The 14,375-nt window shown below is 44.6% G+C and overlaps 1 protein-coding gene across 3 annotated transcripts in view; it reads left to right on the top strand.

Annotated features, from left to right (window-relative positions):
- Nucleotides 1–14,375, top strand: part of LOC119039416 (kalirin) — a 571,768-nt gene that overhangs the window by 322,516 nt on the left and 234,877 nt on the right. For all 3 annotated transcript variants that reach the window (XM_053672926.1, XM_053672927.1, XM_037132217.2), the window contains exons 7-8: nt 5,016–5,207; nt 11,698–11,829. In XM_053672926.1, the coding sequence (XP_053528901.1) occupies nt 5,016–5,207; nt 11,698–11,829 (324 nt within the window). The remainder of the gene's footprint in view (nt 1–5,015; nt 5,208–11,697; nt 11,830–14,375) is intronic.

Genomic DNA, 14,375 nt, shown 5'->3' with positions numbered 1-14,375 from the left:
AACACATAATTTTGTAGGCAACGAAAGTAAAGGCAGGGTGTAAATGTAGAGGGTTTTTGAGTTAGTGAGATTTTGCTGGAGGTTAGTTATTTTTCCCATTTGTGACCAAAATGATGGGAGGAGAACCTCTGGGGGAAGTAGGCTTCGGTGAATGAAGTAACGGACAATGCCGTGGGCGCCTTGCATTCTTCAGGGTGGTGTTAGTATCTTGGGCTATGCAATACTTTGAATAATGACGATAATGATAGCACTACATATATGTGGAGGTTTAAATGAACAAAGCAACTGTAATAGCATAAACAATAAAATATAATTTTTTTAAAAAGTAAATTAACGAAACCGTTTTAAAGTGAGGGATTAAGATGATACTAAGCCAGAATTACTAGCTATATTATTAATTTTTGGCCAAGTTAGTCTAGGCAGCTCTGCTCAGGGGAAGGAGCTGAAGAGGACAGCGGGAGGGTAGCAGCAGGTCTCCATCATCACTCAGCTGCAGCTGTGGCCCTCACGTGACGGGGCAGAGAGCAGAGCCAGGATGAGGAGCTAAGGCACAGACAGACAGCTGAAACTGGGCTGTGTTTCCGGTACACAGCACTCCTCTCCGTGGTCAAACTCCATGCACTCTTCCTCGCCCCAGCCCTTTAGCACACAGGGCGGTCTTCTGAAAGCATGAGTCAGATCATGTTACTCTTTTGTTTAAAACTTCAGCCCTGGCTGGTGTGGTCAGTGGATGGAGCCCTGGACTGAGAGCCAAAGGGTCGCCGGTTCAATTCTGAGTCAGGGCTTGTGCCTGGGTTGTGGGCCAGGTCCCAAGCGGGGGGCATGCAAGACGCAACCACGCACTGATGTTTGTCTCCTTCTCTTTCTCCCTTCCTTCCCGTCTCTTTAAAAATAAATAAATGAATATTTAAAAAAATAAAACCTTCCCATTGCACACAGGCACTTGAAAGTTTTGAGTTACCCTTGTTTTTTCAGTTTATATCCCACTTCCTCCAAAGAAGAGGGTTTTGGGAGGGGAATATATTAAGTCCTCATTCCTCCCTGGCACTGAAGAGAAGAAAGAAGGAAACTGTGACCTCAATTTTCTCCACATTCAGTCTGGTGGCCTCTGTAAACAGAGATGGATGTAGAGGCCTGGGTTATGTGGAAGTAACACTACTTTCTCAGAAATGTAATGTCTGAGATCATTTAGCTCAACTACCTCACTTTACAGAGGAGGAAACTGAGGCACAGAGGAAGCAAGTGACATCCTAAGTGAGTGCCCAGGGTAAACAAGAAGTCATGTCTCTTTACTCCTGATTTCGATGCTCTCAGCTGATGGACAGCTCTGCAGGAAAAGGGCAGTAGGCCCGGCAGGCAAGAGTGGCGGGGCCAGGCAGACGGGACGGGGTGGAGGAGGTACCGGTGGGAAATGGAAAGGCTGTGAAGAGTCAAAATGTCCATCACCACTGGCTATGTCCCCAGGACAGATGATGCCCCCAAATGCTCCCGAATGGAGGCATAAACCGTGACACAGACCACACGGATGGACTGACCAAAGGCCATGACATGTCATTTGTGCCTAAGGACTAAGCACCCTTTTTTACCCACCCTCTTAATCCAGCTCTTTCAGCATGTTCTTTCCTTTTAAGTCATTTGAGACTTTCTCTGCTATTCCCTTTTTCATGTGGTTTGTGGCTGCAGTTTAGAATCTATCTGCCCACTTATCTCAGGTTCTAGGCTGAAGGGAAATGGAGATGATGACGATGAGCTTGGGTAATGACACTTGCCTGCAGTGTTTCGCTGTTCTGAAAAGAAGCTTAGAGGGGAAAAGTTAGTACATTCATGAGTCAACATTATATTTATCCCTCTGTTATGAGGAATACTGCCTCCACTACTTTCGTGAAGCATAATCATTTGTTAGTTTCAGTAAGACATTTTTCTGGCCACTGATAAGGAAACAAAAAAGGCATTTACTGTGCTAGTCTCAGAATGAAATGTAAGCTATGGTCTTTTGTTTGTTTGTTTGCTTTTAGCTTTCATTTATGATCACAGGCTTTAGGGTTGCCAGGGCCTTGGAGGAGCACCAACCTCACCACCGCCTCCTGGGCGGGAAGGCCCTTCCCAACATCCAGGCCAGTGGTTAAGATCCCTTCCCTTTGAATCCCCACAGCCAGTGGCCTCTACCTCTGTCAAAACACTTACTTCATTTTGCTTTAAATTACATTTAGTTGAGGACTTTTCTTAAGTCTCAGCTGTGATCCCCTGAGGGTAGGAATCCTGTCTCATTCCTCTTTGATCTCCTACAGCTCCCAACACAGAGCCTGGCTCACTCTCCATAAATATTTGAATGAGTGACAAAGTGTTAACAGCCTCCAGAAGGCAACCACAGTTAGACGTTTCTAATAGCTGGAAACTTCTTCCTGAAAGTGAGGAGAAATATGCCTCACTATGTTCTCCGTGGGGGGAGAATGCAAACAGGCAGTCCTGACAGAAGGCCAGGCATCCAGGAGATGTACACGAAGGGTCCTGGAGACAGGCTAGTGCCCTGCTCTTAATGGTTTTCTTGCTCCCCATTTGGCCGAAGGGCTTTCCCAGGACAGAAAAACTCAACAACCCTAGATAGATCTGGATAAGTGCATGTGACGGAGAGAGTTCCAAGATTCCAACCAGACTTCGGAGGACAGCTATACCCAACACTGTCCATGCCCCACCCATACTCACTTTGCCTGCCTGAGGGTCTTCTGCAGGCAGTCCTTCCTCACACTGACAGCTTCCTGTGTTTTCTCTGCTCTTGGTCACTCTGAGCTGGGGAGTGTGCTTGGCCTGTGTATAGGTCAGGCTGGAAACGCCAGGGAGTTCCTCGAGGAGAGACCTTCAACAGTGAGCAATGGGACTTGGTGTGTCAATGCCCCAGACACCTCACCTGCCAGTTGGACAGCTCAGGAGTGTGTTCTGCACAGCGTTTCAGAGAGTTTCAGGACGGATGGCTCCCAGTTGCTCATAGCAGCAGCCCACTCATGAACACACATCCCATATTCATTTTTCTCTCTGCTCTCTTCGATTCCTCACTCCCTCGCTGTTTTTCCTGGGATCACACTCAAATACACCATCTACCCCAAATCCTTGCCTCAGGGTCTTCTTTGGGGGACCCCAAACTAAGGCAAAGACACAACCAGGAAATTTGGGGAAATACATGTTATTCCCTTAGAAGAGAGAACTTTTAAAATCAGTACATGCCTTTTTTCCCCTTTTATCTCCCTCTAAGTGCAGATTTGGTTTTTCTGACAGTTCTATAAATACAGTTTAATTTTAAGTAGAATCTATGTCCTAACTCAGAAAACAGGGCTGATAATGATTCCTAAATCTCTGAAGGATCATTATTTCAAAATAAGGCTCAGTAATGTTCTAGTCTACTAAAGGAAGTATATGTACTGTGTCAGAAAGATCCCAGGCCAGACTAAAGAAAAAGTTTATGCATGAGCATCATTAGACATCAGGGTGAATTTGTATTCAAGTGTGTTAATGAACCTGTTAAACTTCCACAGAGACCTTTTAAATGAAGAGAGACCTTAACCACCTGGCTCAGGTTTAGGATGGAGTGCTTAGGGGAAAGCTAAGATGAATGGGGACCATGAGGGAAGAAGGAAAGAAAAATAAAGAACCTTCATTAAATGTTTTACCCAGTATTAATGACCTACCCCTCAGCTAATGGAACCAAGAGAAAATGCAATTGTTGAAGAATATTTATTATCATTTGAGAAAATTTGTAACAAAAACCAAAGGTGTACAAGCCACCTGTCACCCACATCCTTCTTTAGGCAGACAGTATGAGTCAGAGAAGCTCTCTGTGAGTGCCACAATATTCCTTGATTGTTTCGACACTTCAGACAATCAATAGGAGGTAGCAGTTAAAAATAACCATGCTCCCTAGTTTTACGTTAGTGGGAATTTTCTTTGGTCTTGTTCCTTCCTGGAGAGTTTTCTGCTAGCCCAGTAGGAAACAGCATCCATGGTGGCCATGAATTTTAATTGGCAGTCAGTGATGGGAATGAGTGTGAACACAAGGTGAAGAGAGTCAGCAGGGGGAGACCCCCACAGATGCCTTGTGGGGTGAGGCGGGGCTTTGGTCCTAAGTCAAGGGGAGATAAGAAAATGTCCCATTGGTCTTATTTTTAGTGTGGGAAAGGGTTGTGGCATCAGGTGTTCTCTTTATTTAAACCCTGACTGATGGCCAGTGCTTCAGCTCTTCTGGTGCAGGGAGTGGCCAGGGGGCAGCAAAGTCTTTCCTTGGTGCTAGGAAGATGTAGAATTAGCACATAATGTGTGTCCTTTACCCTCTTTGGTGTACACTGCCGCCCTGCTGTAGGTGGCAATAATGCCCTGGGTACAGCTCTTTCCTGAGCAAGAGAGGTGTTTCGGCCTCCTCCAGCTTTTGCCCTAGTCTGAGCCATTACTTTCATAAAGTAACTTTTTAAAAAGAGTTTATTTAGAGAGAGGGAAAGGGAAGGAGAGAGAGGGAGAGAAACATCGATATGTGGTTCCCTCTCACACATCCCTTACTGGGCACCTAGTCTGCAACCCAGCCATGTGCCCTGACTGGGAATTGAACAGCGACCTTGGGTTCACAGGCCCATGCTCAATCCACTCAGCTCCACCAGCCAGGGCAAGAAAGTAACTCTTAGAAGTACCATACTGTCCCCATTGGCATGATCTCAAAGATGCTAGTGAGATTTACTAAGGTATTCCATGCAAAATGATTGCATTTATGTGCATTAGTAGTTGGCACAAAAACTATCCTGGTCCCAGGAATGAGAAGCATCAGTTATCTTACCTGCTATCTGTGGAAATTTTATCATATGCAAAGACTTCCCTTGGGCCAAAATCAGATATATTAATATTAGAGTGGCCTATACTGTCCTGTCTCATAATTATTATTTGGGGTAGCTTGCTTTCCCAAATACCCACCCCAAAAGCACTCAGTGGATTCCTTTTCAGCCTGCCCCACTATGCACTCACTCTGCTTTGCTTTCCAGAATGCCTATGTCAACATCAACCGCATCATGTCCGTGGCTTCTCGCCTCTCTGAGGCTGGTCATTATGCCTCACAGCAAATCAAGCAGATTTCCACACAGCTGGACCAGGAGTGGAAGAGCTTTGCGGCTGCCCTGGATGAACGTAGCACCATTCTTGCCATGTCTGCAGTATTCCACCAGAAGGCTGAGCAGGTGAGGCCAAGGGAGCTGCAGAGTTGCTATTGGTGGGAAGGGTGGGAGGATATAGACTTTGTAGAGAGCTCCTCCTCTCTGTAAAACACTGAAGACCCTGATGAGTAGCTGCAACAATAACCCATGTCTCCCACTTTCATGGTCCCTGTATACATAAAGAAACATTGGCGGCTTTGTTTATCATCCAAATAAGAAGGAACCCAGAGTCTGTTTACATACCACTGGATGGTTTATTGTTGTGTGTACTTGTGTGCATTGATTGCCTGCCTAGTTTATGTTCCCTGAGCTTGGACAAAAGGGGTGAAACTGAACTGATCATAAGAGTTCCGAGAGTAGGGGGGAAACTTAATATTACATAAAGCATTTGCTATAGATAATAATAATAATGTAACAATAACACAGTAGCTAGAAATAACAATTACTGGTTCTCATTCACTGACGGGTACTGGCCAGTGACATCACTAACTCATTTTACAGATAGGAGCACTGAAGCTCAGAGAGAATAAATGATCTGCCTAAGACCCAGGGGTGTGTTGGAGCTCACTCTAACTGGATCATGAAGGCCCAATTGTTCAAATAGCAGGAATTTTTTGAACTGGTTGTTAAATACAGCATTACTTGAGCTAAATTTACATTAGCTATGTTGTATTAAAGTCAAAGCCAATAAATACTCAAAACCATTATTTCCCATTTATTTTGCTACATTTCATTATCTAGGTTGTTGACATTATTTATGTCTATTTGAGAATTTGTATCTGGGGTGGAAATACTGCGCATGTGTGCTACCACTCCTCTCTCCTCACTCCACATTGGTGGTGTCCCAGTGGGAACCTGAAACAGACCGAGGTAGGAGTTTTACGCCATGGAAATCAGCAAATGCTACAAACCAAGGCTGGATTTATTATTTTACTGATTGTCTAGAGTCTTAAAACACGAGGGAGAAAAAATTTTATAGTGTGGACTGAACTTAAAAATGTGTCTTGTGACTTCCAGCCAAAATGGAGGCATAGGCAGATGCACTGTAACTCCTCGAACAACCAAAATAAGGACAACAACAATTTAGAAACAAAATAACAACCAAAACTGAGAGAAAATTGAACTGTATGGAAGTCTGACAACCAAGGAGTTAAAATAGACACATTCATTCAGACCGGTAAGCAGGGCAGAGTCGGGCTGCTGAGTAGAGAGGGGTCTCGGCACAGGAAGCGGTGACACTGGGCGCGCAAGGCACTCTGGGCACACAAGACGGCACCAGGCAGACCCTGGGTGCCCAGACAGCAGCTGGCAGATCCAGGGCATGGGATGGCAAAGGGCAGACCCAGTGAGGCAGCGACTGAGAAGTGGGGCACCGTGTTCAAGGTGACTGACTGACCGGGCAGCAGTCCCACATTTGCGTGCAGATAACTGGGGAGCGAGATGGATTGTGCAACCCAGGGGCCTAGGCCAGGAAATAAAGCCTCAAAACACTGACTGAAAATACCTGTGCAGATTGAGGCATAGGTAGAGACTCCCAGCCTCACAGGAGAGTCTGTTGGAGAGACCCACAGGGTCCTAGAATGCACACAAGCCCACCCACACGGGAATCAGCAGCAGAAAGGCCCAGTTTGCTAGGGGGAAGCGGCGGGAGGGACTGAGGTGCAACAGAGAGTGGAGCAAAGCGCCAGTTTTCCCTCTCAGACCCCGCCTCCACATACAGTGTCACAACCCAATGACTTGAGTTGCCCCACCCTGGTGAACACCTGAGGCTCCCCCCCTCATATGTAACAGGCGCGAACAGACCAAAACATTATGGCTCAAGCAGAAGAACAGCTCAAAACCCCAGACTCAATATTTCTAAGCGACCAAAAGATAGCCAACCTATCGGATACATAGTTCAAAACACTGGTGATCAGGATGCTCACAGAACTGGTTGATTTTAGTCACAAATTAGATGAACAAATGAAGGCTACACTAAGAGAAGTGAAGGGAAATGCACAGGGAACCAATAGTGATGGGAAGGAAACTGGGACTCACATCAATGGAGTGGACCAGAAGAAAGAAAGAAACATTCAACCAGAACAGAATGAAGAAACAAGAATTCAAAAAAATGATGAGAGGCTTAGAAACCTCCAGGACATCTTTAAATGTTCCAACATTTGAATTATAAGGGTACCAGAAGGGGAAGAGGAAGAACAACAAGTGGAAAACTTATTTGAACAAATAATAAAGGAGAATTTCCCCAATCTGGCAAAGGAAATAGACTTCCAGGAAATCCAGGAAGCACAGAGAGTCTCAGAGCAGGTGGACCCAAGGAGGAACACACCAAGGCACATCATAATTACATTAACCAAGATTAAAATGAGGGAGAGAATCCTAGAAGCAGCAAGAGATAAGAGGACAGCCACCTACTAAGGACTTCCCATCAGACTGTCAGCTGATTTCTCAAAAGATACCTTACAGGCAAGAAGGGGCTGGAGAGAAGTATTCCAAGTCATAAAAGACAAGGACCTACATCCAAGATTGCTCTATCCAGCAAAACTTTCATTTAGAATGGAAGGACAGATAAAGTGCTTCTCAGATAAGGTCAAGTTGAAGGAGTTCATCATAACCAAGCCCTTATTATATGAAATGTTAAAGGGACTTATCTAAGAAAAAGAAGATAAAAAACATGTACAGTAAAATGATAGCAAACTCACAATTATTAACAACCACACATAAAATAAAAACAAACTAAGCAAACAACTAGAACAGGAACAGAATCACAGAAATGGAGATCACATGGAGGGGTAGCAACAGGGGAGTGGGAGGAGGAGAGTGGGGAAAGGTACAGAATAAGTAGCATAGATTGCAGGCAGAAAATAGAATGGGGGAGGGCAAGAATAGTATGGGAAGTGTAAAAGTTAAAGAACTTGAGGCACATGGACATGAACTAAAGGCAGGGAATGTGGGTGGGAGAAGATGTGCAGAGTGGAGGGGAATGAAGGCAGAAATGGGACAACTGTAATAGCATAATCAATAAAATCTATTTTTTAAGTGTGTCTTGTCTGTAGCTCTTACATTATGAATGGCACACAGAATTGAGTTAATCTTCTGATATTCACAAACTATTATTTCATTCTGCACAGGATTCCTGCACATCATGGATGAACAAGTAATGTTCTGACATAAGTCTTGAGATAGTTTCACTTTTGTCTTACACCAACATAAGTGAAACTGACTTCCAGCTAAGATTGAGGTATAGGTAGTCACATTGTGCCTCCTCGCACAACCAAAAGAAGGACAACAACAAATTTAAAAAACAAAAAATAACCGCAACTGACAGAAAATCAAACTATATGGAAGTCCAAAAACCAAGGAGTTAAAGAAGAAACATTTATCCAGACCGTTAGCAGACGTGGAGACAGGCAGCTGGTAAGAGAGGACTCCTGGCAAGGTGGCAGCTGGCAGGCCAGGTGGTCCCACATTTGCCTGCAGAAAAACCAGGAGGAACAACTGGGGAGCAAGACAGATTGCACAGCCCAGGGGTTCAGCACAGGGAAATAAAGCCTCAAAACCTCTGACTGAAAAAACCTGTGAGGGTTGCACCAGCAGGAGAAACTCCCAGCCTCACGGGAGAGTTCATTGGAGAGACCCACAGGGTCCTATAAAGTACACAAAATCACCCACCCAGGAATCAGCACCAGAAGGGCCCCATTTGCTTGTGGGAAGTGGGGGAAGTTACTGAAAGCCGGCAGAGTAGAGCAAGCAGCATTGTTCCCTCTCAGAACCCTTCCCTATGTATAGCACCACTATGCAGTGAGGTCGGTTGCTTCTCCCTGGTGAATACCTACAGCTCTGCCCCTTACTATGTAACAGGTGTGCCAAGACAAAAAAATGGCCCAAATGAAAGCAGATTAAAGCTCCCGGAAAAATACAACCAAGCGACAAAGAGATAGCCAACCTATCAGACACACAGTTCAAAACAATGGTAATTGGGATGCTTACAGAATTGGTTGAGAATAGTTGCAAAATAGAGGGAAAAGTGAAGGTTATGCAAAGTGAAATAAAGGAAACTGTACAGGGAACCAACAGTGAAGGGAAGGAAACCAGGACTCATATCAGTGGTTCAGACCAGAAGGAAGAAATAAACATTCAGCCAGAATGGAATGAAGAAACAAGATTCCCCCCCACCAAAAAAAAAAAAAAAATGAGGAGAGGCTTAGGAACCTCCAGGACAACTTTAAACATCCCAATATCCAAATCATAGGGATGCCAGAAGTAAAAGAGGAAGAACAAGAAATTGAAAAATTATTTGTAAAAATAATGAAGGAAAACTTTTCCCTATCTGGCAATGGAAATAGACTTCCAAGAAGTTCAGGAAGCTCAGAGAATCCCAAAGAAGTTGGACCCAAGGAAGCACACACTAAGGCACATCATAATCATATTACCCAAGATGAAAGATCAGGAGAGAATCTCAAAAGCTGCAAGAGAAAAGTGGACAGTTACCTACAAAAGAGTTCCTCCCATAAGGCTATCAGCTGATTTCTCAAAAGAGACCTTACAGGCAAGAAGGGGCTGGAAAGAGGTATTCCAAGTCATGAAAGGCAAGGACATATATCCAAGATTACTCTATCCAGCAAAGCTATCATTTAGAATGGAAGGGCAGATAAAGTGCTTCCCAGATAAGGTCAAATTCGAAGAGTTCATCATCACTAATCCCTTATCATATGAAATGTTAAAGGGACTTATCTAAGAAAAAGAAAATAAAAAGTATGAACAGTAAAATGACAGCAAACTCAGTTATCAACAACCAATCCTAAAACAAAAACAAAAACAAACTAAGAAAACAGCTAGAACAGGAACTGAATCACAGAAATGGAGATCACATGGAGGGTTCTCAGTGGGGAAGGGAAAGGGGGAGAATGGGGGACTGGGTACAGAGAATAAGTAGCATAAATGGTAGGTAGAAATTACACAGCGGAAGTTAAGAATAGTGTAAGAAAAGTAGAAGCCAAAGAACTTACATGTATGACCCATGAACATGAACTAAGGGGTTGGGGGGAATGAGGGTGGGAGGTGATGTGCAGGGAAGCTGGGAATAAAGCAGGGAAATGGGACAACTGTAATAGCATAATCAATAAAATAAATGTTAAAAGTAAATATTTCTATGAAAAAAATCATAAGTGAAACTATCAATCGGCTTTCATGTCACAACTATGCAAGTATGTCACATACAAAAGCATCCTGTGAGAATCAGTTGGCTACCTGGAATTACTATAAGGAGCACTGTATGTTATTATTCTGTGTAAATTCTGTGCCACATATCTCTTATGTTAGTAAAGTTTATGATGCACTTGGGTGTGTTTGTGTGTGTGGGTACAGCAGACGCAGTGCCAGGACTGAGAATAGCTGGAGGAGTCAAGCTTCTTGCTGATATTTCCTGACTTAGTTTGGATCAGGAGCAATTTTATTTGTATCTATTTTTAATGTGGTTTCCTCAGATATTACCACTTCTTCAGGGAAACTCATAACTGTGATTCTATTTAGCTAGAGGAAAAAAACACACCCAACAATGGATTCAAGGCTATTTTTTCAATGCGTTTATTTAGGCAGCTCTTTATTGTCCTCATGTGGGCTGTTATAGGCAATGAGATAAAAGGGTATCTAGGCAATTAATTTGAATGGAGCTGTGCACCCAGGCAACAAGAATCACAGACAAAAACCATTCCAGACTGTTGGGTGAAAAATTATTTGCAATTTAAAGGTGTGTTTTTCCACCTAATAAATCTGAGTGGTTTCAGTTGGCTCGCCATTTGTGCACAGATACCTGTAGTCTTCCACAGTTGTTCATTTTCATTTTTAAATAATCTGATATCTGTCAAGGTCTCTATCTATATATCACATTCCAGGAGGCACTGCCACTGTAGGCACAGCACAGTCTGTCTTCCTAAGCTGCCTCTCCCCCTCTCCACCCCTGAGGCTACTGACCCAAGGGTAGGGGTCTTCTTGGGGGTTAATCTCCATTCCTTGTGGGAAAGTCTCTGCAAGTTCCCTGAGGGGCCCATATTATATGCTCTTGGCTCCTCCTCACAACTCAGTGTACACACTATAACGTAACGTACCTGTATGGAAACATTCCATTACATTAAGTGTAGCCCCTGACATGTGCGTGTGAGTGTGCACAGGACAAGCAGCTGCAATGTATACGTGTAATGTAATGAGCTGTTTGCACACCTGTATTTTATAGTCAATATGTGGGTGTAATCTGTTGAACATGCGGATGACTCCCACCCCCAGCAGTTTCATAATAGTCATCTTTGTTTGTGGAAACCACACTTCTTAAACAGGTACTGGGTCTGACTTCTTACATGGAGTTAATATTTGTACAATTAAAGAAAAACTTCCACCCTCTGCTGTGGCCTCTGAAGGCTTCCGGAGGTCCTGATGATGCTTCTTCCCAAGGTCTCTGCATAATTTGTCCATGGCCCACCCCAATGTCCCCCACACTGACCCAGCTGGCATGTCCTTCCAGTTCCTGTCGGGAGTGGACGCCTGGTGCAAGATGTGCAGTGAAGGTGGCCTGCCATCCGAGATGCAGGACCTGGAGCTGGCAATCCACCACCACCAGTCTTTGTACGAGCAGGTGACTCAGGCCTACACAGAGGTGAGAACCAAGCAGGACACCCAAGGGTACTGGGCATGTGTGCATATGGGTGGGTGGCAAGAACACTGGCCTGTCCACTCTGGAAAAGCCCAGGTTGGACTGAGAAGACTAGATGCTATTTTTCTGTCTTTGGAGACTCTTTAAGATCTTGGATCTATGAATGGTGGTGTCTCCAGCCTGGAGGCAGAAAAAATAGGGCCATCAGGAGACCACCTTGGATATGTGTGACGATTGGATTCTTCTCTGGGAAGGACTGTATAAAAGCAACACTGCTCCTCTGGGGTTTGTTTCTGGCTGCTGTGCAGGAGCCTGCCACCCCTTTTGTGAAGCAGCTCATCACCAGAAGGTCCAGAGGAAAACTCGCCATAGGGCGCACACGAGTGTTTGTAGAAGTTGCCATGGAAGTGAAAGACAAACTAAAATACTCTTCCTCTGAAAAATCAAAGGCTGGGGGCATTATTCAAAGTTAGGAAGGGAAAAAACTTTTTTTATTGTTGTTCAAGTACAGTCGTCTCCTTCCCCACCCCCACACTACTCCCCCCACCCCAGCCATCCCCAACACCCACCCCTGATCCTACCCCACTTTGGTTTTGTCCATGTGTCCATTATACATGTTCCTGACAACACTTCCCATTCCCCCCCCATTATCCCCTCCCCTCTCCCCTTGGTTACTATCAGTTTGTTCTTAATTTCAGTGTCTCTGGTTATATTTTGTTTGTTTGTTTGGTTGATTAGGTTCCACTTAAAGGTGAGATCATATGGTATTTGTCTTTCACCACCTGGCTTATTTCACTTAGTAGTATAATGCTCTCCAGTTCCATCCATGCTGTCTCAAAAGGTAGGAAGTCCTTCTTTCTTTTGCTGCATAGTGTAGTAAAAGGAAAACGGCTTATAGGTGCATCTGTGGGATGTACACAGGTAAGTAGGTTTGCTGACTGGCGTGAATTCTGAGGGAGATGGGCTGATTAAGGAAACTGGATGAAGAGAGGAAAGTGAATTCGTATTTGGCCCACGGGTTCCTTCTGGGGCAAGGTTGGTTAGAGCACTATTCTCGAAGTGGGTTCCCGTTCCACGGGCATCAGACTCACCTGGGGTGCTTGTTAGAGGTCCATATTCCTGGGTTCCGCACCAGCCTCAATCAGAAAGTCAAGAAGTGGGACATAGAACTTACATTTTACTAAATATTATCCCAGATGAGTTTCATACACTTTGAAGTCAAAGAACCAGTGGCTTGTGGGTGCAACCAAAGGGTTTTGCCACTGTCAGAACTGGGTTTGAATCTTGGCTTCCTTGCCAATTTGCCTGTGTGACCTTGGGAAAATTTCTTAACCATTGTAGGCCTCAGTTTCTTCTGCAAAATAACGGTGTGATGCCTGCCTTGCAGGGGAGTTTTGGGGAGTTATAAAGATAATGTGTGTAATGCACCTGGCGCAGTGTGCCTGGCAATAGGAAGTGCTGAAAATGGTAACAGGTTTTGTCATTGTAGGAGGCAGAGAGGAAGGCTTGTGAGCCAATTTTGATCTCGTCGATTTTGACTCAAGTGGCACAAGGCTTTCTCTTCTAACAGAACTGTGCCTCTGCCCATGGGTCATGAATCTCTAACTTTACTACTTATTAAATATACATAGAGTATACAAATGAAATTAATATTATACTCATAGGTTTCACATATATATGAGTGTAATTATAAATATAGATAGAATATTTATCCCTATTTATTATCAGGCCCTAGCATTGTGGGACATAGACAGACCCTTTGAGCCCTCTCCAGAGGTCTGTGGGCTGTCTCTGCCTCCCACAGATGTGAACTAAGGCCAAGGACAGAACTCACACAGACTTCATTTCAGGACTTGGCCCTCTATCTCCAACCACCCTGGACATATCACAGTGCCAAGAGACAGCACTGGCTTAGAATTCCCTGAAGAGAGCTGTGCTGGGTTTAGCCATAGGATATTTGTCTTTCTCATGTCTCTGGAGGGATGTTATAAGAGGAGAGCAAGGGTAGTGGTGGTTGCCCAAACCGGCTGTATTCCTCCAGCCAGGTTTCCTCTCTCATCTCAGGTGTACTCCCTCTCAGCCCTCCTCTTAATCAACTCTAGCCCCACAGGCTTTTCTGCCGATAATTATGCCAGGATTCCAATGATGAGTGACGGGGAGTGTCTCCCCCACTGGTCTCAGCACTGAGGGTGAGAGTTGGGTAACCCAGGAGCTGGAGGGTGTGTCCACAATCTTAGGGTCCTTTCTTTACTCTGCATATTCTGAAAAGATGGGGATAGGACTTCTTTCGGGAGGAAAAAAAGGGGATGTATAGAAAGAGAGCAAAAGAAGGGTCAGTATAGAAGAAGATGACGAGGGAATAAAGAATACAGGAGAGAGAAATGATGAAGATGCTGATGAAGATAGAATTGGTAGCCAGCGCAATGTGCTGAGCTCCAGTCTAAGTGCCCCGCGTGTGCTAACTCATTTAATCCTCACCACAACCCTGAGGTGTGTGCCGTTGCTACCCCTACCAGTTCCTCACACAAGGAAACTGAGACCCAGAGATG

This window comes from Artibeus jamaicensis, unplaced genomic scaffold, assembly GCF_021234435.1.
Source record: "Artibeus jamaicensis isolate MK-2021 breed Jamaican fruit bat unplaced genomic scaffold, CSHL_Jam_final contig_793, whole genome shotgun sequence".
Taxonomy (NCBI): Eukaryota; Metazoa; Chordata; class Mammalia; order Chiroptera; family Phyllostomidae; genus Artibeus; species Artibeus jamaicensis.
The sequence above is the reverse complement of the archived record's forward strand: the minus strand, read 5'-3'. Positions and strand labels throughout refer to the sequence as shown.